This window comes from Carassius carassius, chromosome 9 (genome assembly GCF_963082965.1).
Source record: "Carassius carassius chromosome 9, fCarCar2.1, whole genome shotgun sequence".
Classification (NCBI taxonomy): Eukaryota; Metazoa; Chordata; class Actinopteri; order Cypriniformes; family Cyprinidae; genus Carassius; species Carassius carassius.
This window is the reverse complement of record NC_081763.1, coordinates 30619208-30645571: the sequence shown is the minus strand read 5'-3', so window position 1 is coordinate 30645571 and position 26364 is coordinate 30619208. Positions and strand designations below refer to the sequence as shown.

Genomic DNA, 26364 nt, shown 5'->3' with positions numbered 1-26364 from the left:
ACTGGCTCTCAAAAAAAATAAAAAAAATTAAAGTTTGCTTTGGGTGGTGCATTTGCAGATGGTGTTGAGGATGCTAGTGCTCTCTCAGTGTGCAAACTCCCATAAATAAAACAAAAACACATTAAACAGAGACATGCATTCAATGTTGAACCTTATTGTTAATCAGATCAGCTAGCGTGAACGAGAAACAGAGAATACTGTATAAAGCTCATTTATTTTAATTCATTTTTTTATCTTCTTTGCAGCTTTTTGAAAATACATATCATACATATACACACATCTCCATATTGACAAAAGAAAAGTGTAAAAAAGAGCTTCCCAAATTAAACGGGGAGAATTATAGGCAGATCTTATCAAAAATATTCACAAATATTTTCAATACTTCATACTGCTTAGATTTTTTTTTTCCAGTTTGGATAATCCCCATCAAGAACAACAACAAAAATATTTTCAATTACAAATCCTCCTCCTCTTAAGCGGAAGGTTTCAGATACACAAAACACAGTTACATTTTTATGTTTTCTTTTAATTTTTTGGAAACGTCATTTGAGAGGTTGTAGAACAAGTGCTAAAATATACACACATTTCCTCACAGAGGTAAATCAGCACACCTTCCCACTGTCTCTTCTCAGTTTTTTGGTACATTTTATTGTGATAAATGACAGCCTGGATTGTTTTTAGATGGTTTTATGCTCTTTCATTATATCTTGCACTTGAATGGTAAGATCAGTAGAGTTGGAAGCTGGAGTGTGTGTGTTATTAGACTGGTTTAGGTAAACCTGGCAAAATGTTGTTGACTGCAATTGACTGGAAATCTCTGCCAAGTAATGTAAATAGTGCAAAGGTTAATTTTGCAGACGGGCCTAGGTAACAACCCCCTTTTAATTTTTTACAATTTTTTTACAATATAAATAAATAATTTTAAAGAAGCTTCCAATTATATATTGTGAGTCTATTTTGTGTTTACAATAGAGCATAATGTATATTAATCTGCTTCCTGGTGTCTCTTTCTGAGGGTGAAGGGGGATAGGGGCTAAACAATAGAGGAAGGATTTACTGTAGTTTCGTGTCTGGATAGACTTTCAGCTGCTTAGACTGTCTGACATTTCTAAACTAAAGCCTTTGTTTCACTTGGTGGTACAAGTGAATTTTAATCTTCAAAGTTTTTAATCTGGTGTTTTGTCTGCTTTTTAAGTCACAAGATATGGGGGAAGAGCAGCCGCCTGGTAACAGTCACATATCTGTACAAAAACATTTACTAAAAAGGTACAAATACAAAACTAAGAAACAATGCATATCAGTTAGACAAAGCATCATATGAGTCAGCCTCGTTACTTAAGTCCATATCTTCAATTACCCACTCACAGTTAGCGCAGCTCATAAGAGCTGCACACATGCACAACACATCAAAATTTCAGTCAGCTGTATGCCCTTTTTTTACGATTGGCAGCCATTTTAAAATCCATCAAAATCTTTGGTTGAAAGTTTGGCATGTACAGACTTTCAGATTTTTTTAGATGATAAAAGGCACTTAGGAGGATGTCATTTTGACAGAAATGCCCTTGTAGGATTACACCAGGAATTACCTAAATACCATTGCTCTTTACAAAGAACCTGGTGGCTGGTCTCGCTGTCCATGGTGGTACCTTGTAAGGCCATATCGTTCATGCTTTAGCATGCAAGTAAGTCACAAACCTTTAGCAATTATCAGAAATATGAAGGTTTCAAACTGTTCATGTTGTTGTTCGCAGTACATTGATCCTGCATGAGGGGCACCTCAAAGTCCAAGCCACCATTCTGTGTTGTTGACGGACAGGAGATAATCTCTAGCTTTTCAGGTAGTGTCCCATTGTCCTGACCCTCCAGCTCCAGCTGTGAAGGATCACATCCTAAGTCCAGGTGTCCCTTTGATTTATTTTTGTGCATGTAGCAAAATACCCCAACAGCCACGGCTACTAGGACTAGCAGAAGAAGGATGGCGACTGAAGGGATGAGCATTGCATTGTGCTTTGATAACCTCGGTTGTGCTCCAGTGGGAGTTGGCTGCTGACTGACCGTCTGGGTCTCTATGCAAACTGTATCCACATCCCCAGGTTCACCCTTTGGACTGGCACATACAGAGTACGTAGAGTTTGGGTGAAGTCCACGCAATGTGTATTCCAGGTAATATGCTGGAAGGTTGAGGTGCTTGGCACGTTTATCCGGTCCAGAAAGTTTCTTGTAAGTCAACTTCACGCCACGGATGTGGGGGCGCATAATGATGTACCTTTGAAGATCTAAGTGTATTGAGGAGCTAGTTACCATTGCTGTTATTTCAGGTTCCGGTAGCTCTGTAGGCTCCTCGTGGTGTAGTGGATCCTTTTTTTCACAGTATCTCCCTGATGTTCCTGGTAGACAAATGCACTCCAAATGTCCTTTGTTGTCCAGCCAACATGTTCCTCTGTTTAGGCAGATATTGGGTGGGCAGAAGTTTGATCTGAGATCTGGGTCGATACTAGTACTTGGGGTAGGAGGTGGAGGGTCATTGTCGGTTTCTGTAGAAGGGTTATCACTAGGTTTGGCTTGGAGGACTGCATGAGTGGTACTTGGTAAACTGGTGACCGGGGCTAGCGGTACAGCAGTGGTCTTTACTGTCCGAGTCACAACAGTTGTGGTAATCGGACATCCGAATTCTCGGTGCGCAAGTCTCTCCAGCACCTTTCCGGAATTTAAAGGAGGAAAGTGGCAGCGTGTCTCTTCTGTCCTACCCAAATGAATTTGCCTGATTCGCAGCCAACTAGGAAACCAAGCCAGATTGCAAAGGCAGTTGAAAGGGTTTTCCGCAACGGTCAGCCTTTGTAGGTGAGGAAAGAGCTGTGTTAAGGTCTCTGGCAAACCTTGCAAGCTTAGATTGCTGATATCCAGCTCCTGAAGCTCAGAGAGTTCCTCAAAGTCTTCCCATTTCACAGGTCCCATGGGATTCCCAGCCAAACTCAGAGTAACCAAGCCCCTTGCCCCCCGCAAAACCCCTGGAAAGGTTGTTAACTGGTTGTTGGAGATGTCAAGCTCATGAAGGTTCTTGAAGCTTCCCAAGAGCTCCTCGTTCAGACTGCTAAGGCCCAGCCCACCCAGCTTCAGTGACTCCAACCTGGGTGTCTGGACGTCATTTGGGCTTGGCGATGGGATGCTGTTGAACCGTAAGTCTAGCAGAAGCAGATGGGGCATTTTCAGGGCAGGCATTATTGTCAGTTTGTTACCTTGAAGCTTGAGCTCCAGCAGTTGCTGTAGGCCATCAAAAGCAGCAGGGTGGATGCTCTCTATGAGGTTGCTGTAGAGATATAGCCTCTCCAGATATTCTAGTCCAGCAAAGCTGTCCTTGGATATATGGACGATCTGGTTAGCCGACAAGTCCAGGTTTTGGAGAGAGGACAAGGGTTCAAACACATGATCTGGCAGTTCGGTCAACTTGTTCTGGCTTAGATCCAGCATCTCTAGGCTTTCCAACTCAAGAAAATCCTCTTGGGAAAGGGATTCTATGCCGTTCTTGAACACATAGAGATTCTTAGTCGTTGTGGGTACTTTGTTGGGTATTTTAGTGTCTTTGCGGTTAAAGCATAAAATGTAGTCTTCTGCTGGACAAGTACAGTCATTCGGACAGGTGCCGGCTAATGCTGGGGACCACAATTGTTGATAGAAGAGGAGGGGCAACAGTAGAGGGAGGAAGAGCTTCATGTTGCTGCCGACAATAACCCCTTCAAGCCTGCAAGGAAACAAGAAAACAAAGTAAACATTGCATCAACTTTCCATTGTATTTTTTACTTTAAAATATGTTTATACATACACCTGTCTTTGACTTTGACAATGTTTAGAAATGGCATGAAATACAGATTAAAGCTTTAAAGTAAATTGATAATTGATAAAGTTACTCTTTTTCACAGCAAATTCACAGCATACTGCAATAAATGCCATGGAGTCTATGAGGTCAGCCTTTTTATGTGGCTGAGTAAAAGGCTTGCTTTACACAAAGTGCTTTCAAAGGGTGATCAAAGGCTAGGTCTCTTGACATGGTTGTATTCAAACAATAGGTAGTGGTAGTGACGTACAGGCCAGCTGGAACCTTATACTGGACTTAAAGGTGATGTTGTTTTAAATAAAACAAACATTTTACAATTGGATAATAGTATTTTATGTAACTTAGCAGATTTTGAAATGAAACTCCATTTTCAATAATATTATGATGCTTAAATGAACATGTAGCAATTAAAACAGTTGATTCGAGACTTGGACTCGTACTTGTACTCAGACACCTTGGACTAGGATATTTTTTTAGAGAACAGACAAATCCATGTCATATTTAACAAAAAAGCTTAAAAAAAAATGAATAAATAACAGCATAACATTAAGTTTAAAAGGACATTAATAAATGTCTCCCACTTAAACTCAGCTGGTCAAAAATGAGGACTCGACTCAGGGGGGACTCGGACCCAATGATACAGTTCACTGTAGTTTTTAATGTTTAATTGTTTACTGCACACATACTGAATGATTGTTGCAAACAGTGGCCTTAGAGAGTCTTTTTGGGAGTGATTTGTACACTTTGTGTCTTTCTCCAAACATTCAGTCATTTTATATACATTAGTTTCACATTGAGATCAAAGATGCACTGGTACGTGCCAAGGCCATCTCAAATTTTAAAAAGGTTTGACCTTGAACACTGGACACAGAGCTCATCAGATGAGCTCAGACACCTTTGGGGAGGAACACGAAGAGTCGGGGAGGAGAGCGAGGAGCAAGAGAGATAAAGGGCTATGAATTTGGGAGATTGAAGTGAGCTGGGGAAGCGGTTTATCATCTACTGTGAGATCAGTTGCAGCCGTATCTGGCCTTGAAAGGAGGGGTGGGGATGTTTCATTCTCCCTCAGGATTTTCCTCCTTTTTCTCTCTGGGACCGTGTGGGGGGTTTTATTTTAGAAGTTCATGCTGAGGTGAAGTTCCCTCACTCGGTTTTATTGAATAGTGCTGCATCATTGAAGCATCCCTGTGTTGTTCTGCACTTATTTACAATAGGAAATATGTTATATTTATTTTATTCTGTGTTGGCTGACAGTTGCTAAGTTTTTATTCGTCGTTTGCGGTCAGTGCAAGTTTCTAAAGGTCTTTTCAATAATGTCTGGATATTTTTAATTATATTTCAGGGTGCATTCTTGCTGAAAGTGACTGGAAATCATGCCTTTTCAGTGAGAGTGGGCTCTTTGATGTGACGTGAATCTTATTTTAGTATTTTTCACATGCAGTTATAGTGTTTATTAATATTTTGAATTTACTTTTTTTCAGCTGTCAATTTAATCTCAAGTTTTAGTCATTTTGTTGTAATGGGCTTTTGCCCTTTTATATTGTTTTAAATATTTTTAATAATATTTATATAACAATATTTCACATTTAATCTCTCTCTCTCTCTCTCTCTCTCTGTCTCTCTCTCTCTCTCTCTCTCTCTCTATATATATATATATATATATATATATAAAGTTTCAGCGTCATTACAGTTAACTAAAACCAAACATTTTTTCTGTTACTAGAAATAAATACATTTTTAAATAAAATGCAATATAAAAAGCCTTACACTTAATATATGTCAGCAACATTTCTTACTTTAATATAGTTTAACTTAATGTACTAAAATAACTTCTACGAAAACTGAAATAAAAATGAAAGCCTAAAACTAGGACAACAGCATGTAACCAAAATCTTAATCAAAACAAAATATTTCAACAAAAATGTATTCAAAATATTAATAAAAACTATAATAATATCTCAATAATAAATAAAATTATTTATTTAAAAAAACTGTTATACAAAGAAACATATTTTTGTACATTTTCTTTAACCTTTTAACTGTGAAGCTAACACAATACAACCTGACTCAACCAAACCTAACAATACCAGTTTGTATGTGTCAAAGAAAACTGCAATCCTTACATCACCACCGTCAGCAACTCAAAGTTTCTTAAGTTCAGCTAGGGACAGTTGTCCCGAGAGAGAGAGATGATTCTCTCGTCTCTAGTCTTTTTTTCCTCTCTCTCTGTCTAAAAAGCTTCGGAGCAGGTTTAGACATTCCTGCTCCTCCGTCTCATTGACTTGCTGGCTGTGATACAATCATCTGTCTTTGACACTGAGTTTAGCTGACGCTCAGAGCAAATAAAGCAGGAAAAAAAGAGCTCAGGCCCGCAGCCAAGCGCATGCATATTTTAATGAAACTAATCTTCGGCTTATTATGTGTGCGCTGTTTGGCCCGTCTTTCTTTTTTTTCTATTTAATGAAACTTTTTCTTGACACAAACACGAAAAAAATGTGTCTGAAATGTCAGTACTTGGAAGGAAGATCACATAAGGTTCAGAAGTGCACGAAAGAAATGTTTTGTCATGTTCGGGCACTGATATGAATTTGCTGACATGTTTTGGCACCGTATACATGCTGTTCTTATAATGAATGGAATCAACAAGATCTTACAACAAGGGTGAGTGAAAGAGTAACACATGCACCGTTTCCTTCACCCAAAGCTGTCCGCTCAGTGATGCATGACGCTTTACAGTCCGTGAGAGCTGATTAGTTGTTTTACTGGAGGCAGCGATGGGGAAAAAAAACACGCAGACCTTCCAGATAACCCGATAACAGGTGGAGTGCTGTGCTTTATGGGCAGTTAATCATGAGGGGGTCGTAGGGCGGCCCTGTCCCATGGTGTCTGGATCTCAGAGTACCGTGGGAATGGCCTCAATTGAATTCGTACGATATCAGAGATGGACCAAATAAAGGAAGGAAGCTGATTTATTTTTTAATTTTTTTAAGCTCAAGTGCTCTTGCTCTTTTTTAAGGATCTGCGAGATTTCACTCCATCTTGTAGGTAATTCCAATAGTCAATTCGCTGATACCCAATTCTAGTATTTTATTTTTTGACTGTTAACTATTAGTTTAACTGTAGTTTGATCCCTCTAGCTTGTAGCTCGTGAAGCAGCAGCGGTGGCACTGAGTGAAGGGAAGCATCCGGTGGAAAGATGTAAGACACGGTATGAAAGACACGGACAGGGCTTACAGTAAAGAGTCACTCTCTGCTGGGTGGCTTTAAGTCAAGTGCCTCTGTGCTGGAGAAAGAAAAGTCGCCAGTTAAGGAAAAGTCTTTTCGCAATGTGAAAGCAGTGAAAACAGCTGTGAGAAAAATAGCGGAGAGGAATAGCTTTGTCAGCAGGGGCCATTGTGGCGGAGGTGACCGATGCCAGGAGCCAAGAGAGTGAAGTGGGCCGAAACAGTTAGAGCTCCGGCAGACCATCGTCAACAGCTCTTATCAGCAGAACAGACTCGAGCACGCTGAAGCAGGACAGAGGAGGCCGAGTTATGATGTGTGATCAGGAAGTTAGGTGTGTGTCGAGGGCCTCATGTGGGCCGCCTTCACTCCTGACAGCACTGAGTGTTACAGCAGCCAGGGTCACACATACTAGTTTGGCAACAAGTATGAGAAGATAGTGCTTGGAGAGAACCAAATGTAGTTGGTCTGTAACTTTTTGCAGTTATTATATATATAAAAAAAATTACTGAGACTGAATTCCGTTCCAAATTCAGTTGTTCCATTAATTCTGGACCCTGACAGCATCTCATGGTGTTTTATTTCGCAGTAGATTACTGAACAAGATTTGCACATCAGCTCTTCCTAGAGTAGCAGACTTCAGGATTCATTCATTAACCCTAAACGCCCACATCTCTGTCTCTGTGAGCTGAAATTAAAGAAACACACTGCCTGACAGCAGAAGTGAAATCATCTTCATACAGAAGCATGTCAGTTTGTGCATGCCACTTAAACTGCTATAATTTACAGGAAGAGTTTCAGTGTTATGTAATGTGAGTGTACCTGCCAAACCTGATGCTGTGTGTTTTTCCCCCTTTGTTGTGGAGTGTGTAGTAATTCAGTATAGTAGAGAGTATTGTGTTTTAAATAGGACAAAGAAGGCTTCGTTTCAAGTTCACTAGGTTAAACACTCATTCTGCTACAGTATATTCATGCGACCACAACAGAAGACCCAGATCAAAGCTGAGGGTGATGCTGAGCACTGCTCTGAATGATGACTAGGACGCTTTTGTCTTCACCAGAAGTCCACACAAACGCCTGCGCTCGTCCGCTCCCTCTTCCTTGTTTTTGTGAAGCGTGCCTATCATTAGTTGAAGGAAGCTTTCTTCTGGTTTAGGATTTACAGCCATGACCTGGATAAGAGCATGTCTCTGCCATTACTGTCTGCGGTAAACATAAAAGACAGTTCTGTCTGAATGGAGCAGACGGAATAAAAACACTGCTCTTTTTCTGCATTGTGATCAGAGTAAAAGGAATAGTTAACTCAAATTTTAATCTGTCATTTATTTTGTTGCTTTGTGTTGGAAGATGTTTTTTTAAGTGTTTACCGTTTCCCGAACCATGACAATTATACAGTGACTCAACTTTATGATTCATTCACTGTATTCACTGTATGCTATGGCTTTAGAAGACTGAAAATAATATTCACTCTGTGTGACAGAACAATGTCCTTATTTGACCAAAAAAATCATTTAAAATCACATATTCAAATACAGTAAGGTCTAATAATAAATGTAGGATTTTTTTATTGATAAATGTAAATATTCTTACATTTTTATAAATATATTTTAAAGAAATTGTTTAAATGGTTTTAACTTATTAACATTTTATTTAATCACTTATATTAAAATACAGTATGATCAAATAATAAATATATTATTAAATAATTTAATATTTTACCTAATTAAATTAGCACATTACATAAATATACACATTACATTTTATTATTAATAAATATGCATTTAATTGATTAAAACTATATTTTGACATATTGTATATTTAAATACAGTAAGTATAATTACAAAGAATTACTAATAATTAATATAATTTAAAATATTTCTACAAAATTCAATAATAAATTAATAAATAGTTTTAAATTATTAATTTAATTAGAATTTATTTCTTATTACATTTAATCATATTCAAATAAAGTATGAGCTAATAACAAAAATATAAAATAATTTTAAATGTTACAAAATTAAATATTAATACATTTAATTAATATATTTACATTTTAAATTAATATAATTGTCATTTATAACAATTATATGTATTGACTTATTAGCTAAATTTAGATTTAATAAATATGTAATTTTATTTAACATTTAATTATAAAACATTTTTGAATATTGTAATTTTTATTTATTAAATATTTATATTTAGGCACATGTATTAAAATAATAAATAGTAATTATAATTTTAAAGAATATATATTGTTAAATTTGTTTGAGTGAACCGTCCCTCTTAAATGCAGGCTAGCTATAATAAACACGGACAGGGCCCATTAGGCAAGACATAAAGGATTCATTCAACATTTTCATAAGAGTTTGGAATTGTTGCATAACCCCTTAACAGTTAGATCAGCCTCAGTCATAGTGAATCCATTGAAAACAATCACCCTGATCTTTCATGGTGGTGCTGATAACCATCTTTGCCCACAACCTCAGCCTGACACACTCATTTACGAAACAAAGAATCGACAGTGTTCGCCATTCACTTAGCTGTCCGTCTGCAGGCTGCAGGGGGCACGTCTAGACTCTGTTTTGGCTGCAAGCGGATCTCATCAGGTCCCAGAGAGATGTTTCGCTGCAGGTACTCGCAGGTTTGAGTTACGATCCCGAGCGCGGGCAGGTGCTTTCAGCCTGTTGTCGCTCTCGGGCTGCGCTGAAACCCAACGCTCCAGACGTGTGCCTGCGCAGATGCCGTGACCCGTGCCAGACTGCAGCTGGAGCACTGCGTGCTTCTCAAGGGACCAGCCGTGTGGGCTGCCGGAAAGGAAGGGACGGACAGACTGCAGATGTCTGCAGTACACTTCAGAGTGAGCAATCCAAAAGGAAATGGATTTACAAGCACTCACTCTGAGGAATTAGCATTGCGTCTGCCGCTGAGGCCAGAGATCAGGCTATTAGCATGCATGCACTCTTGTTATTTCACATTTGTGCGGGTCTTGATGCATGCTGACACCGATCTCCTCCATCAGCACTGATTGATCAATGATCTCAGAGCCCTGCTATCAGTGCACCTCCATGTAACAGAGATTCTTGATTAAGATTAACTCTCTAAGAAACTACTGTGTATGGAAGAACGTTTCTGAAAAATGAGATAAAAAGTCATTATTATGACAAAAAATTAATTATGAGATAAAAAGTCATTATGACGTCAGTCGTAATTGAGAGATAAAAAGGCTACATTTTGACAACCTCAGTAATGAGAAGTCATTATTACATAAAATGTTACAATTATGAGATAAAGTTAAAATTGTGAGAAAAAAATTGAGATAAAAAGACATTATTATGACGAAGAATGAAATAATGAGATAAAGTCATTATGAGAGAAAGTTTGACAACTTGAAATTGAGACGATAAGTCATTGACAAAATTTAGAAATTGTGAGATAAAAAATCATAATTATGACATTTTTATGAGCTAAAAAATTATTTATGATGTTAGTTGAAATCGTAAGATGAAGTCATAATTAGGAGATGAAATTATAACAAAAAATTCAATTATGATTTAAAAATTGTAAAAAAAAATAATAACAATGATGTCAGTTGAAACTGAGATAAAGTCTTAAATATTTTTTTTTTTAATTATGTGATAAAAAGACTAAATTACGACAAACTCAATTATGAGATAATAAGCCATAATTATAACATCAGTTGAAATGGAGATCAAAAAAATCATTAACATAAAATGTTTAAATAATGATATGAAAAGTTGAGAATTATAACAAAGGTCAAAATTATGAGAAGGTCATAATTATGAGTTTAAATAATGGCAAAAAAAAAAATTATGAGGTTATCTCATAGAATCTCAATTTCATTTTTTTAAATCTCATAATTATGAATTCATATCTCAAAATCTGAACTTTTAATGTCATAATTATGATTTACCAAAACAATTTTTGGGGATTTGGCTTAAAAGTTTTCCCATGGTTGTGAGACCCACAAGTTGGCATTCTAGATATTATTCTCGTAGATTGTTAGAATCCATTTTGGAGTGTCTACACTGCCATTACTCTCATTAACAAAACAACTTGCATGGTTTGCAGTTAGATTTGAGATCATCTGAGTGGGCTTCAGGTTTGTTCCACAACTCTACAAAGGTCACGAGTCACTCAATGACAGATAAACACAGGACCTTTCAGGTTTACTCAGGTTACACAAGAACACTGCTGATCTGCACACACCTTTGAAGTGCACACTGCTAGCTAGCAAAGTTTGCCAGTGTTGTTATTTTTCTTTCTTAAAGAACTGACAGTTTTTTGACGTGCTAATATGACAAGGAGACAGTCATGAAAACTGTCTGGCGTGAACATAGCTGAAGCAACAAAACTGAGCAGACTAAGTTAAGCAAGTTTATTATTCTTAGCCCATTGGTAAATATATTTAGATGTATTATATTTATACAGTGCCATTTTCCAAATATCTTGAACTTTTGGACGACCCTTAAAGGGATAGCTCAGCCAAAAATTTTCATTCTGTCATTTACTCTCATGTCCTTCTCAAGCCTGCATGACTTACTTTCTTGTGTGAAACATAAATGAAGATATTTGGGGTTTAAGTTTTATTTTTAAAATATCTTCCTTTGTGCTCCACCTAAGACAGAAAATCATACAATAACATATAAACCAACACGAGTGTGAGAACATTTGATTGAACTTAAGTGTCAGGAAGGCGGTGTGGTGTTAAACATGCAGTCATGAAGTCTGAAATGAAGTGTTAATGTGTTTGAGTGAGGCCCGCACTGGGTTTGTGTTCCCCGCTGGACCGGAGAGGAAGTAGAGATGCTGTTCTCACTAACATCCACAGCTGTGATGGCTTTAATACAGGGAGAGAACGGCCAACTAGAAACTTAAGAGAGGATGAGCTTATGTAACCCGGTGTGTGTTAAATCCATCCGTACTTCCATGCAACACTAAACATTAGTTTGAAGTGACTCTACCTGTTCTGTCATTCAAACAAGCCATCGCACGCGCCTATTTATCCATTGTTTTTGATAGCGATAGCTTAAATAAATTGCAGCTCATGTACATCGAGCTTCTGTGGGTTGCAAGCACACAAATCAAACAGAAACTTCACCTCTTCGCCTATAACGTCGCTTGTGCTGGGCATCATAAAAAGTCACCATCAGGTGAACTCTTGACATTCTTAGTCGTGGATGTAATGCATGCCGGTTTACACATACAAACAAGCTAATTATATGTGCAGCAGGTAAGAATGCGTGGAATCTGAACATGCACGAGCATCTGAATCTCTTGTCATACTGACAGCTCCTCTATCATTTACATGTATGCATTTAGCAGATGCTTTTATCCAAAGCGACTTAGTGCATTCAGGCTATACATTCTTTACCAGTATGTGTGTTCCATGGGAATTGAACCCACAACCTTTTGCGCTGCTAACGCAATGCTTTACCACTGAGCCAGAGGAACACTGTATCAGATCAGATCACTGTCAGACCATCATTAGCCCACCATCTGTGTTATCTGTTAGGGGTGGCATCATGTGACAGCGATGCTACGTTTAGCGTCTTTTGGGTCTTTCACGTGGTCTTTTGTGCGTGCAGTGAATGCTAATACAAACCCCTGTCATGAAATATTATATTTTACACCCAAAAAAATTGCATAAAGATAATATGATCTTCTAGTAATTTTACAGTTTTATTTGCACTCTGATATTATTTCAAGTAGGGCTGGACGGTATGACCTAAAATCTAAATCTCGATTAATTGAACATTTTACCTCGATTACGATTAATGAATGATTATATGATTGCTTGTTTTTTGCCCTCATGTTTCACTGACAAGGTTTGTAGTGTAAATATGCTCAACTATTTAAGGTGGGGTATTTGTTTTTCAATAAAAGAGTGCATTTCTTATCTTTGCGAATTTAAAATAAATGAAGGAAAAACAAACTCTATGACTATTTTTGAACAATTGAAATCAAAGCAAAAATTGCTTGAAATAAAAGCGTCTGGTGAAAAAAAAGTCACATTTCCATTTTAGGGTAAAAAGCAAGTGTGCAAAAAAAAAAGGAGGAAATAAATGACTTTTATCTGTCAAATCAAATAAATCAAATTTGGAGTGATTTTTTTTTATTAAATCATTTTAATTAATTTAAAGACAGTACATCAAATGCTAGCATGTTTTACAAATAATTTAAATGTTATATATTAATAACCTTTTCATGTTACACTAATGAATCTGACAGTATTTTGGGTTTCAAATTAAATTAAATCGCTTTGGATAAAAGCGTCTGCTAAATGCGTAAATGTAAATGTGAAAATAAGCTTAACTGTTTTGAATATATATATATATATATATATATTGTGTGTGTGTGTGTAATTTTATTTATTTATTTTTATTTTTACATGGAAATTTACTTAGTGCCTGCTTTCTAAACGTCACAATCTCAGATATGAAGACAACACTCAAAACTTGAGTCATTCTCCAGATTCACGTTGGCCACATCACATGAGCGCTTACTGGTCTGTTGAAAGCCAAGAGCTCATCACGACATGCAATTGTCTAGGAATGTCTTTATGTGTTACTGATGACAGTACCTGGAAGGCTGCGTTTTTCCTCATTCCAGCCGACGCTGATGTTTGCCCACTGATAACCTGTTTGTGTAACTTGCCTCTTTTCCGTTGGTGATTTTTCGAGTCTGGTTGCCCTGGGGCCATTATCCAGAACCCAGACATACACACACACACACATTCACAAGCGTCTTATACACTAGGAAAATATAAACATGCCAATCGGATGTGTCTGTTGTTTCATGGGTTACAATAGTTCACATTGTTTGCCCATGAGACCCCACAGACAGCTGAGACGTTCGAGATACTGTAGATGCACCTCCAGCTACGGACTGTGGTTACCATCCATGCGAGAACATCGGCCCTATCAACATGTTGCCACCTGTAACACTTTCTTGTGCTCAGGTATCATAAAATACACTAAAAATGATATATATATATATATATATATATATATATATATATATATATATATATATATATAATTAAATAAAATAAACAAAATTGATACAAAATATTAATGTATAAAGTTTTAATATAAAAATATTTTGTAAAATGTTTTATTTTAATTTGCATTTAATTATATATATTTGCATATCTAAGTGACAAAAAAAAGTATACACATAAAATTTCCCTTTCTAAATAAAATCTATTAATTTTAGAAAAACGTTTATATGCATATTTGTTTTAGTTTTTTTTAGAAAATGACTTTATATCTATGTAATTTTATATATTATTTACTTTTTTATGTAAAATCTCAAGTATATGATTTGAGAATGTTTATTATTTTAGTATTTTTTTTTTGCAGCGTGCGTCATAAAGCATAAGAGCGTAAAGGAAAAAAAGTGCTCTCTTCCTTCCCAGTATCCTCAGACATGCTATCCAAGTGCTCCATAAACATTCTGTCCTGCTTTAAACATTCAATTTGACCAATCCCATGAGCCTCTTCACGCTCACCCATCCGTCAGCACACCAAGATCAGCCCTTGACGTGCACAAGCGGTCTCTCGCTCTGCTCAAGTGTTTAAGGGTTAATGTATGGAAAGCACATGCTCTGTATCCGTCACACATCACTGTGGCACATCTATGATAGTGTAAACATTTGAGCGTGTGCGCAGGGTGTGTGTTCACGTGCACGGTTCTGTTGTGTGTTTTTAGGTTAGGTAAATCATAGCAATGTGCAGTAAGTCTTGTCTTATTGAACACCTTCGCTCTACTCTTACGCAAACGACAGTAATGCATCGAGTCAAACATTTGAAGGGTTGCTCGAGCTTCTTATTTAAACACGAACACACCGCGGCGTGTACACAGGAGAACTGGATATGGAGCAGAACACTCGCAGGCTTAGTGTAAAACAAATACGAGCAGGATGTCACTATGTGCCCAAGTATCGAGTAACGCCGCTTCAGCTTTAATGCTCAGAAGAATTTCAGACCGCTCCAGCCAGAATTCCTTTTTGTGTGTTCGTACATGAACCTCATAACACATAATACTTCATATAGCATAAGATAAAATATTTTATACATTACTTTTTTGTTGTTTTTGTTATAACAATACAGATATACTGCAACTCCATTAAAATGTAAATATACTTTTGTTGGAAATGAGTAATTACATTCAACGGTTTCCAGTGCTCCAGAAGGATCAAACATCGCTAGTCAATTTGTTTCTTGAAGTCTATATGAATCCCACTTTGTATGCAATCTGTTCCCAATAGTATACTGTAAAAAAAAAAAAAGTGTGTTCAATAAGTCATGACAACATATGTTTTAACATGACTTTAAATCGTCAAAATAAGTTGAGGAATTTTCAGCTTAAAAATAAAAAAGGTATACAAGATTCAACTCTTTTTTAAAAGTCAGTTTAATGTAATTTATGTTGAAATGACTTAGATTTTTAATTTGACTGTCCTTAAAAATGTAAGGCTAAGATGTGTAATATGTGTGCATGTTGAAGACTGTGTGCTAGTATGTTAGCATGCATGCTTTTCAGCCTATAACTTTGGCTAGTGTTCTGATGGCAAGGTTCTCTCAATGTTGTGAACAAACGCAATGGAACATCAATAGAATGTTAATTGAATGTTTATATAATGTTCTCATAACCAAAAGAAAACATTTGTAAAACATTTTAAAGACTGTGCATTTTGAAATGTTCAGAGAACATTGAGAAGTAATGTTAATAGAACGTTCATGGAACCGTTTTTAAAACATTTTAGTTTGATGTTCATCATACGTTTTTAAACCTTACTGTTTTTCCCTAAATGTTTTTTTTTATAACATTTGGATGACAAAGAAAAAGTTTTAAAACCTTTAAAAAGCTGGGTGTCTTAAACGTTCAGAGTCACATAATGTTTTCAGAACTTAATGGTGTTCTCAACATTAAGAACAAACATTCTTTCTCGGTAACGTTAATAGAACGTTCGTTAAATGTTATCTGGTCTTTAATAACCTTATCAAACATTAGCACAAATACATTGTTTATACATTGTTCATGAAATGTTTTTTAAGTTTGTCTAACATTTAAACATTTTACTACTTATGCATTATTTGGATTTATTTAGACTTAAGTTTGATGTTCGCCTAGAGTTTTTAAACATTGCTAACTACTTGTTTCAGAGTAACCACAATGCACAATGCTCAAATATTTGTATTTTTGAAACCAGCAAATGTTTAGCACATGCGCATTGAGAGCGAGTGCGCTGAAATTTTCCACTGAACCCAAAGACCCTGATTGGCTGGTTCAGGTGTGTTCAATTAGAGCGGAGCACCACGGGTTCAAACATTTACTTAATGCTTGCGTAGTTTGCACAGATGAACACACTTGCTAGGCGACTTTTCATTAAGCTCTCAATCAGATTTGAGAGGGGGTTTTATTGACACAGGATGTTTTGTGGTTTTTTCACTACGACTCAAGCCAAATGTGTGGTTTTGGAAGATGCATGCGCCAGATCATTCATGTATCTCCTCTATTCTGGCTCCTTAGACAGCGTTCAAGCTCCAGAATGTGTCATTTGCATTCAAGACAGGTAGATGTCAGACTCACCGGGGCGTGTGACGGGACGCTCTCCTCGTCGGCTCCTTCTCTCACCGTAGGCTCTGTAAGAGTAGGAGAAGGCCACAGGTTTAGTAAGTGTCACACAGCTGTTTGTCCGACTGTAGGTCAGGGCTGAAATGCTTCAGGAAGTGTCTTTATGGAAGAGGAGAGGAGAGGGTCTGCATATTTGTGTCCCACAGATGGACGATCACCTCCCTCGCTTTATTAGTGCCTGTTTGCATCATCATTACTATATTTAAAGGGACAGTTCAGTCATCATTTACTCATCCTCACGAGTTTCTTTCTTCTGTTGAACACAAAAGAAGTTATTTTGAAGAATGTTGGAAACCAAACAGTAGTCTCCATTGCAGTTTAGTCCAAACTGTGGAAGTCAATGGAGACTGTTAACTTTTCTGTTAGCCACATTCTTCAAAATATCTCCTTGTGTGTTCAGCAGGAGAAATTACGTCATACAGGTTCGGAAAACATGAGGGTGAGAAAATGATGATCTCTTCAAGTATTAATGTTGTAGTGCATGCTATATGGATATGAAAGGTGTGCTTTTACTTTTCTAGATGATCAACCTTGTGGACAATAAAAAAAAAATTCTAAGTCTACTTGACTTCTTGAATTTGTCCACAGTTTCCCACTTGTTGGGGGTAACACATTACAAGTAATGCAAGTTATGTGATCAGATTAAAGTAATGCATTACTTTTAAACTGGCATCAAAATATCTGAGTTACATTTTCAAATAATTAAACTCGAGTGACTCAAAATGTTTTTCCATTTATTCACTGACATCTCTCCTGTCCCCATGTTAAGAGAAATTAGGATTGATTCAGAGAGGACCTGCCTTCAGCCTGAGGCTTATTCATTTGACTTTTGGTGTGAAAGCACCTTTACAGTTGCCAAAAATATAACTTTTAGGCTTTTTGTTATAAAAAAAAAATACAACAACTAATAAACAATCCCAGGTGACAAAAAGTAACGCTAAAGTAGCTTAATGCATTACATTCCACAAATAGTAACTAACGCAATTAGGTAAATTTTTTATGGAGTTATGCAATTCTGTAATGCATTACTTTAAAAAGTAACTTTTCCCAATACTGGTGCCAAAAGCACAGGTTTGCTTTTGTTCATCTTTGTAAGTCGCTCTGGATAAAAGCATCTATTAAATGCATGAATGTAAATGTGATTTGGAGATTTTAGGTAATAGAGGGTTGAGTGGGAAAACTGTAGGATTCTGCTGTTAAAGGTGATATCAGTAGGTGTTTGCAATAGAAACACGGTGTACAATTCTGAATGCAGTCGGGTGAAGCGTTGCAGACTGTCCGGCGTGTTTATCTTGCACGCACACACACACGCACACACACACACACACACACACACACACACACTCTTAGTGCAGGAATGCAGGCTGACGGCCTCACTCACAGTCCATGTCTTGCAGTATCGATTCAGTACATGTATTCATTTTGTTTTTGTCACTTCATGTGCTGCTTCTGCCTTCATGTTCAGCAGCTTTTTATTATAATTCGGCATGTTTGGAGTCACTTTGGTTACAGAATTATCCCCAGAAGTGAGCTAAATCTAACAATCTATCTAAGTCTTTAAATTAAAGTCATAAATTAAAAAATATATGCTAATATTATTTAAAAAATAAATAAAAATATTATTAATTTATGCATAATTTTTACAACCCGAATTCCGGAAAAGTTGGGAAGTTTTTTAAATTTTAATAAAATGAAAACTAAAGGAATTTCAAATCACATGAGCCAATATTTTATTCACAATAGAACATAGATAACGTAGCAAATGTTTAAACTGAGAAATTTTACACTTTTATCCACTTAATTAGCTCATTTAAAATTTAATGCCTGCTACAGGTCTCAAAAAAGTTGGCACGGGGGCAACAAATGGCTAAAAAAGCAAGCAGTTTTGAAAAGATTCAGCTGGGAGAACATCTAGTGATTAATTAAGTTAATTGATATCAGGTCTGTAACATGATTAGCTATAAATGCTTTGTCTTAGAGAAGCAGAGTCTCTCAGAAGTAAAGATGGGCAGAGGCTCTCCAATCTGTGAAAGACTGCGTAAAAAAATTGTGGAAAACTTTAAAAACAATGTTCCTCAACGTCAAATTGCAAAGGCTTTCCAAATCTCATCATCTACAGTGCATAACATCATCAAAAGATTCAGAGAAACTGGAGAAATCTCTGTGTGTAAGGGACAAGGCCGGAGACCTTTATTGGATGCCCGTGGTCTTCGGGCTCTCAGACGACACTACATCACTCATCGGCATGATTGTGTCAATGACATTACTAAATGGGCCCAGGAATACTTTCAGAAACCACTGTCGGTAAACACAATCCGCCGTGCCATCAGCAGATGCCAACTAAAGCTCTATCATGCAAAAAGGAAGCCATATGTGAACATGGTCCAGAAGCGCTGTCGTGTCCTGTGGGCCAAGGCTCATTTAAAATGGACTATTTCAAAGTGGAATAGTGTTTTATGGTCAGACGAGTCCAAATTTGACATTCTTGTTGGAAATCACGGACGCCGTGTCCTCCGGGCTAAAGAAGAGGGAGACCTTCCAGCATGTTATCAGCGTTCAGTTCAAAAGCCAGCATCTCTGATGGTATGGGGGTGCATAAGTGCATACGGTATGGGCAGCTTGCATGTTTTGGAAGGCTCTGTGAATGCTGAAAGGTATATAAAGGTTTTAGAGCAACATATGCTTCCCTCCAAACAACGTCTATTTCAGGGAAGGCCTTGTTTATTTCAGCAGGACAATGCAAAACCACATACTGCAGCTATAACAACAGCATGGCTTCGTCGTAGAAGAGTCCGGGTGCTAACCTGGCCTGCCTGCAGTCCAGATCTTTCACCTATAGAGAACATTTGGCGCATCATTAAACGAAAAATACGTCAAAGACGACCACGAACTCTTCAGCAGCTGGAAATCTATATAAGGCAAGAATGGGACTAAATTCCAACAGCAAATCTCCAGCAACTCATAGCCTCAATGCCCAGACGTCTTCAAACTGTTTTGAAAAGAAAAGGAGATGCTACACCATGGTAAACATGCCCCGTCCCAACTATTTTGAGACCTGTAGCAGAAATCAAAATTGAAATGAGCTCATTTTGTGCATAAAATTGTAAACTTTCTCAGTTTAAACATTTGCTATGTTATCTATGTTCTATTGTGAATAAAATATTGGCTCATGTGATTTGAAAGTCTTTTAGTTTTCATTTTATTAAAATTTAAAAAATGTCCCAACTTTTCCGGAATTCGGGTTGTACCTGGTTTAATATCGAAAATTATTTATTTGATTGTGTACTACTGTTTAGAAGTTTGGGGCCTGTAATATTTTTTTTTTAATGGTTTTGAAAGAAGTCTCTAATGCTCGCCAAGGCCAAAATACCTTAAAAATAGTAATATTGAATACTTGCTGAATCAAAATATTAATTTCCTAAACAAAATCCTACATCTTAATCTTAAATCTGAACATTCACGCTTTACTATGCTCGAGGAATTTACTATCTGACCTGCATCTTATGCAAATATGACACTTTACGTTGTTTGAAAGGTTGATGAATTCCTTATCATGAAGATCTGATTAGCTGGTGTGGAAACAACATGAAGTACGCAATTGACATAAGCACACATCCTGGTCATCACAGATGTGTTGAAAGCACTGTCACATATGATGAGCCCTGAAGCAGCCCTGAGGAAAACATGTTGTGTGTTTTGGAGTCAGTTTGATCAGATTTCAACACCTGTTCTCGATACAGCGTCAGAAAATCACTACTTTTCAACTAGTCAATCAGAGAACCGTTATCAGCTTCTGAGTAATCGCTACACTCGCATGGTATTCTTTGAAGTAACTAACTTTAACTTGGAACAGCATGAAAGAATGAACCCCGCAAAACAAGTCTGGCTCACATTTCATCTCAAAATAAAAAAAGGAAAATAAATTCTGGCTACCGTGATGTAACATTTTTATTATTGTAAAGAATTCATACGTTGTACAAATGGCGAAAGATGCTGAATTGCCATAAAAATAATGTAGGCTATTTAAGAGCTGTGATTCACTGAGGTATTTTAAGGAGGATTGTTATTTGATGATTATTAACGCGCACACACATTTTCTTCGTAATGTGTCAGAGTGATTCAGCATCTTGAGTATTAAATATGAGTCGTTGACGTGCCTTTGCACTTCTGCAACACCTGAAACTGGATATTTGTGTCTGACTCGACACAGAAACACACTCCACGCGTCAGACACACTCACTCTTTTGTCACTTTTAACTAGGTCACGTGCTGCCACTGCATTAGCTATCCGTGTCTCTGATTAGTATATGATTAGCAGAATCTAGTTTAGAGTTTGATCTGAGAAGCAGCCGGTTTAGTTTTGGACTTCTCTGTAGTGATTTGCAGACAAGATGGCCAAATTACAGACGTAAACCACTTATGCTAACTGATGTTTACAGATGCTGGAGTCTGTTTAATATCTCTTAGACAGCAATGAAAGTAAATAGAGACTTCCACTGTATTTATAACTTATTATAGAATACTCTTTTGCAAACACAGCAGATCCAGAGCGGCCGAGTGCCGTTAACCTCTACTGAAATAGCTGCAAGGAACGGGTGCTGTAGGTGAACTAGCTGGATAAACTAGCTGGATGTGTGTTTGTGTGAACCGCGCGCACACAGTTCATCGACACACTCCACGTCTTGACGACAACCGCTGAACCTCGGTCTCAAACAAACAGTGGCTCACACACATCTTCTGCAGCAGACGGCTGAGTCTAAACATGCAAACAAGAACTGAACATCTTAAACTAACACTTATTCTGCACTTATCACTTTCTGGGTGAAGTAAGTTAATGTTCATAGGGTGCTTTGTTTGATTTGCTGTAGCCATTAATAGCGTCTTTGACCTGGTGTAGAGTTCAGGGCCGCGGTCTCTGGAGCTGCTGCTGCTGCTGATCTGCGTCTTCAGTTCAAGGCTCATTTCCTAATTACAGTTTAGTCAGGAGGTAATTACAGCCGTAGATTAAAGTCATTTTCTTTTTTACTGCCTGGCGAAAATGCAGCAATTTTGCGGCGGATGCGCTCCCCCATCCCCCCCACCCTGAGCTTTCTGAAGGGAAATAGTTTGGTGGACAAACTGGCATTTTTCTAATTTTTTGCCATATTCGTTGCGGACAGAATCAGCTCCGGGAGTGTTTGACAAATGCAGGTTTTTTCGAGTTTTTTGGTGTTTGAGCTACAGCTGACAGGCCTGAAACCATTGCATGTGTGTTCTCTTATAGTGAGGTTTAATGTGGCTCTTCAGAACTCATCGTTTGGCTCCATCCATCAAGATCTTGGGTTTGGTTTGGCTTGGCAGCGATGACGGGTGAGTCGGGCTGCTTGGTCAGCACTGCTCTGCAGTTCTTTCATCCTGAGGATTGATTTAAGAGCGCTAAAGCCACCTGAAAGATCCTGAAAGCTCCTGTTTTAAAGCTCCTATCGGACATGCCATGTTACATGCGTGCAATTAGAGATGAGGTTTGTACTTATGCTGCTTTCCCTTTGCATTCTTTCATAAATGTTGCTTTTTCTGCCCTGTCGACTCCGTCGAGCCACCCGCTGTTTGTCTAACCCCGTCTCTCTGCCCTCTTTATGGCCCTTCACCTCCTGCCTGACTTTTAGCCTATTAATCCAGCATTGTGAAGCACGGGCCAGCAGAGGACGGCCTGTTAACTGGTGTAAAAGTGAACCAAAATCAGCAGGACACCACAAATCTGCACGGAAACACCCTTCAGATTCTGCCCAGTGCCATTCCAGCCCTACTGATAAAGCCTGGTCATATTATTTTATTTTAGTTTAGAATCTTTTACTGTAGAATAGTTTATAACCTTTTAATGTACAATCTTTTATAAACTTTTAATTTATAATATTTGAATGTAGAATCTTTTACAGTAGTTTAATTTGGAATAATTTAAAACATTTTATTGTAGAACGTTTTTGTTATCTTTTCTATTACAATGTTTCAAATATTTTATTGTAGAATCTTTTCATTTTGAATCTGAAAGCAGAATTGTTTGGAATATTTGTAAATATTTTTTAGAATAGTTTATTGAAGAATATTTTAGAACATTTTATTGTAGAACGTTTTGATTATTTTATTTTAGAATTTTTTTAAAACCTTTTAATTTAGAATGTTTTATCATATTTTAAAAGTTATTTCATAATAGTCGATTGTAGAATATTTTAGAATTTTTTAAAATATTTTATTGTAGAAGGTTCATGATTATTTTACTTTACAGAAATTTTTTATTTATAATCAATTAAAGTGGAGTCTTTCAGAACCTTTTTATTGAAGAGTCTTTTACCATCTTTTAACTTTTGGAACCTTTTTATTTGTACAATCTCTTAGAATCTTTTAGAACCTTTCATTTTAGAATCTTTTTATCTTTTTTTGTTTGTTTTTTAAATATCTTTTAGAACCTTTAGAATATTTATGAATATGACACTGCCATATTTCAAGTATTTCGTCTAAGTTCTACAAGTCTAGCTTGTTAGTGTCTATTTTATTCTGATATCCCTTGATATGGCCCCTAGTAAACCTGATTGCTTAGCAAGCTGCAAACATCATCTCAAGAGCTGCATGATGAGGAATCATTCATGTCAGTAGAGTTACACACTGATGTTTGTATTTGGCAATGAATACAACGGTGACTATGAGGAGCCTTATAAGGAGAGACAGACAGATGTATTATGTCCTGCATTCATGACACAATTAAGAAATACTGCAGCACAGACACAAGGAGATGGTCTTCTAGATAACTTTAAGATGTGTGTGTTTGCCTTGGCAGAGTTGTGTGTGTATGTGTGTTTAGCACAAAAGCCTGTGGTTCTGTTCTGAGCTGTGAGTGATGATGTTTGGACAGAACGGTAGGGAAATACCATAGGGATGTTATTTTGACACTGTGAGGAAAGCTGGCACGAAGTGCTTGATTTGCCACATATGCAGCCTTGTCTGCTGTCAGACACATATTCTAGTGGCATACCAGATGATACCAAAACAGAAGCTTATTGTTTTACATTATTACTTCATGGAAGGTTAATTTAAAGAAATAGTGTGCCGTCAGAATGAGAGTCCAAACAGCTGATAAAAACATCACAATAATACACACTACTCCACTAAGGCATTTTAGCTTTAAACCATTGCTTCTAGCCAAAATAACTAATAAACCATGTCCATAGCCCATAAAAACCAGCCACATATTTGTTTAGAGCTGTTTTGGACTGTAACTGGTGCTTGATCGGTGCATATTTCTCTCCTGATTCAGACTAACTTTTTTCACTGACAAAAGCAATATTATGGATAGAGACTCCTATTTTACCTGGAAGCAATGGTTTCACTTCTCTTAACTGATAAACTGGAGTGGTGTGGATTATTGTGATGGTTTTATCAGCTGTTTCGATACTCATTGTGACGGCACCCATTCACTGCAGAGGATCCATTGGTGAGCAAGTGATGGAATGCTACATTTCTCCAAATCTGATGAAGAAACAAACTCATCTACATCTTTGATGACCTGAGGGTGAGCACAAATTTAATTTTTAGGGGGAACTGTTCCTTTAATGAAGCCTCACAGACAGGAATATTTGCTTTTCCCTCTAGTTTCATCCTTTCTCATATCCTCTCACCTTCCGTTTTGTCTTATCCACGTCTGCGTAATCTCCTCTCTTCTGGGCTTCTCTCTTTGACATTTGCAAGTGCCAAGGAATTTAGGAAGCCACTAGAAAGTATGAAACCCTGAACTGCATGCACACAGGAAGGTACTCCGGTCGCCATCCACAGAGTCTGATTCTTATTAGTTTACACGGTTTCACATATGCATTAAGATACATTGTGTATTGGACGTCCGTAAAACATTCAGCTAGGAAAGAGGATGCAATCAAAACAAAACTTCTCATTTTGTGCAAGAAAAGCAAAGCAAAGTGCAGAGTCCAGTCCGGTGTTCAAACAAACGCTCCTCTGTGACAAAAACTTCACTGAATGGGGCTTTCAGTTGTGTATTCGAAGGATTTTATTGCTTCTGAGTATAGTGTTGGGCTTTCCGCTGAACTTAATTAAATGCAATTAAACACCAAACGACGTCCTGTGCCTGTTCTGAGCCACGCAAAGATGATTATCACATGTTTGAATGACACTGCTCTCCATATCAGCTCGCTATCATAAACTAGCGCTGAAATCTGCAATTACACAGGCAGAGATAAATATACAGAATAGTAACAGACATGTGGTTTACATTTCCTTAAGGCTCTTAGTGGAAAGATCTCTGACAAACTTTGTTGTGATGGTAATATGTCAAGATTTGGATCTGAAAAAGTGTTTAAAGGTCTGTGCTATATTATGAAGTTAAGCAATTTATGATGAAGAAACTTATTAACAATTGAACACTTTTAACATATTTTTAAGATTTATGAGTATATTGTCATTCTTCGTATATATGATCTCAAAGTATTATTACCTGTGGCTTGCTCTTTAAGAAGAGCATCTGTTTTTTTTCTGCCTTCAGTTCTGTATTATATTAATTTTTATCACTTAGTTTATTATATCACAGTTTTATGACCCAGACAAGATAGTTGATCGTTTCCTCCATCTCTTGGACTAATCACAGACACAGCACCGAGTAAGAATTAGAAACACGAAATAAAGTGGGTAAAACAGAAATAATAACATCTAATCTCCTTTACGCCCGTGTGACTGAACAGATTGGTGTTTGAGCCGCAGCACTACCTTTGAACTCCTGTTGAGCGGACGAAATGAAAACTGTTTGTGGCCATTTGTTTGCTGAACTTTTCGGCTGCCAGGGTTTGATGTGGAACGAGCTCCTAAATTAAAAGCAAACAGCCCCAAAATATGCTTTCTCTGATAGAAATAGAAGCCGGCGCGGTCCAGACGCAATCTTTTAGTCCTGCTGCGGTCAAACGCTCGAAGTCCCCAGCGTTTGCATTGGTTTTTCAGAGCTTTTCATTCATTCCACAATGATTATATAGCATTTAGGAGTGCATGTATGTGTATAAAAATTCATATACAGTCTTAAAAAAAATCAAGGTTCTAATTTGAACTAAACAGGGTTTTGTAACCTGACTGTTTTAGGTTCTACAAAGAACTTTTTTTAAGTTCCTTTGAAAACCATCTATGATTTGGTGCCTTAAGGAACCCAGAAATCAAAGTATTGATTTTAATGAAGCATTAAGAACATTTGGCTTCTCCATTCTTTAAACTTTGAGTTTGACTCACCAGCTCGAGCGCATCAGCGGCGCATTGGAGGTAAACGCACCGAGCGCGTTCCGTCAGTCCTGCGTTTATCTATCCAACAACTCGCGTTTCTTTCCGAGCGATATGAAATTTGTCTCATGTGTACTGGAGTGGAGTTGATGTGTAATGATTGTGATAGAGAGTCCGTTTGGGTCCCGTCCGAACGTCGCGGTGAAACTCCGGAGAGCTGTGCGCGCGCCTCGCTTTAACTTCGGTCTGGGAGGAGCGGCGGGAGCGCGCGTCTACAGTCTGCTCACTGGAGAGCACGAGCGCATCAAGTGAGGCGACGCTTTTGGACGCGCTCCCGGGTTTTTTTTTTTTTTTTAACTCGCCGGACCGGTATGCACTGACACGCGCTGACATTTGTGCTTTTGCATGCA

At 37.5% G+C, this 26364-nt stretch overlaps 2 protein-coding genes across 4 annotated transcripts in view; one reads left to right on the top strand and one right to left on the bottom strand.

Moving 5' to 3' along the window:
* The window catches only part of LOC132149574 (coronin-7-like), a 114624-nt gene that overhangs the window by 59189 nt on the left and 29071 nt on the right, over window positions 1–26364 (top strand). The window lies entirely within an intron of this gene.
* On the bottom strand, window positions 161–26130 carry LOC132149573 (vasorin-like). 3 transcript variants are annotated; one of them, XM_059558950.1, is made up of 3 exons: window positions 25963–26130; window positions 16670–16720; window positions 161–3739 (listed from the first exon to the last, which is right to left on the bottom strand). In XM_059558950.1, exon 3 carries the CDS (start codon window positions 3709–3711, stop codon window positions 1708–1710), a length of 2004 nt encoding a protein of 667 aa, XP_059414933.1. In that variant the 5' UTR covers window positions 3712–3739; window positions 16670–16720; window positions 25963–26130; the 3' UTR covers window positions 161–1707. The 3 variants fall into 3 exon arrangements, with proteins under 3 accessions (XP_059414933.1, XP_059414934.1, XP_059414932.1); XM_059558951.1 differs by having other exon boundaries at window positions 16670–16722; window positions 25967–26130; XM_059558949.1 differs by lacking the exon at window positions 16670–16720 and having other exon boundaries at window positions 25967–26130.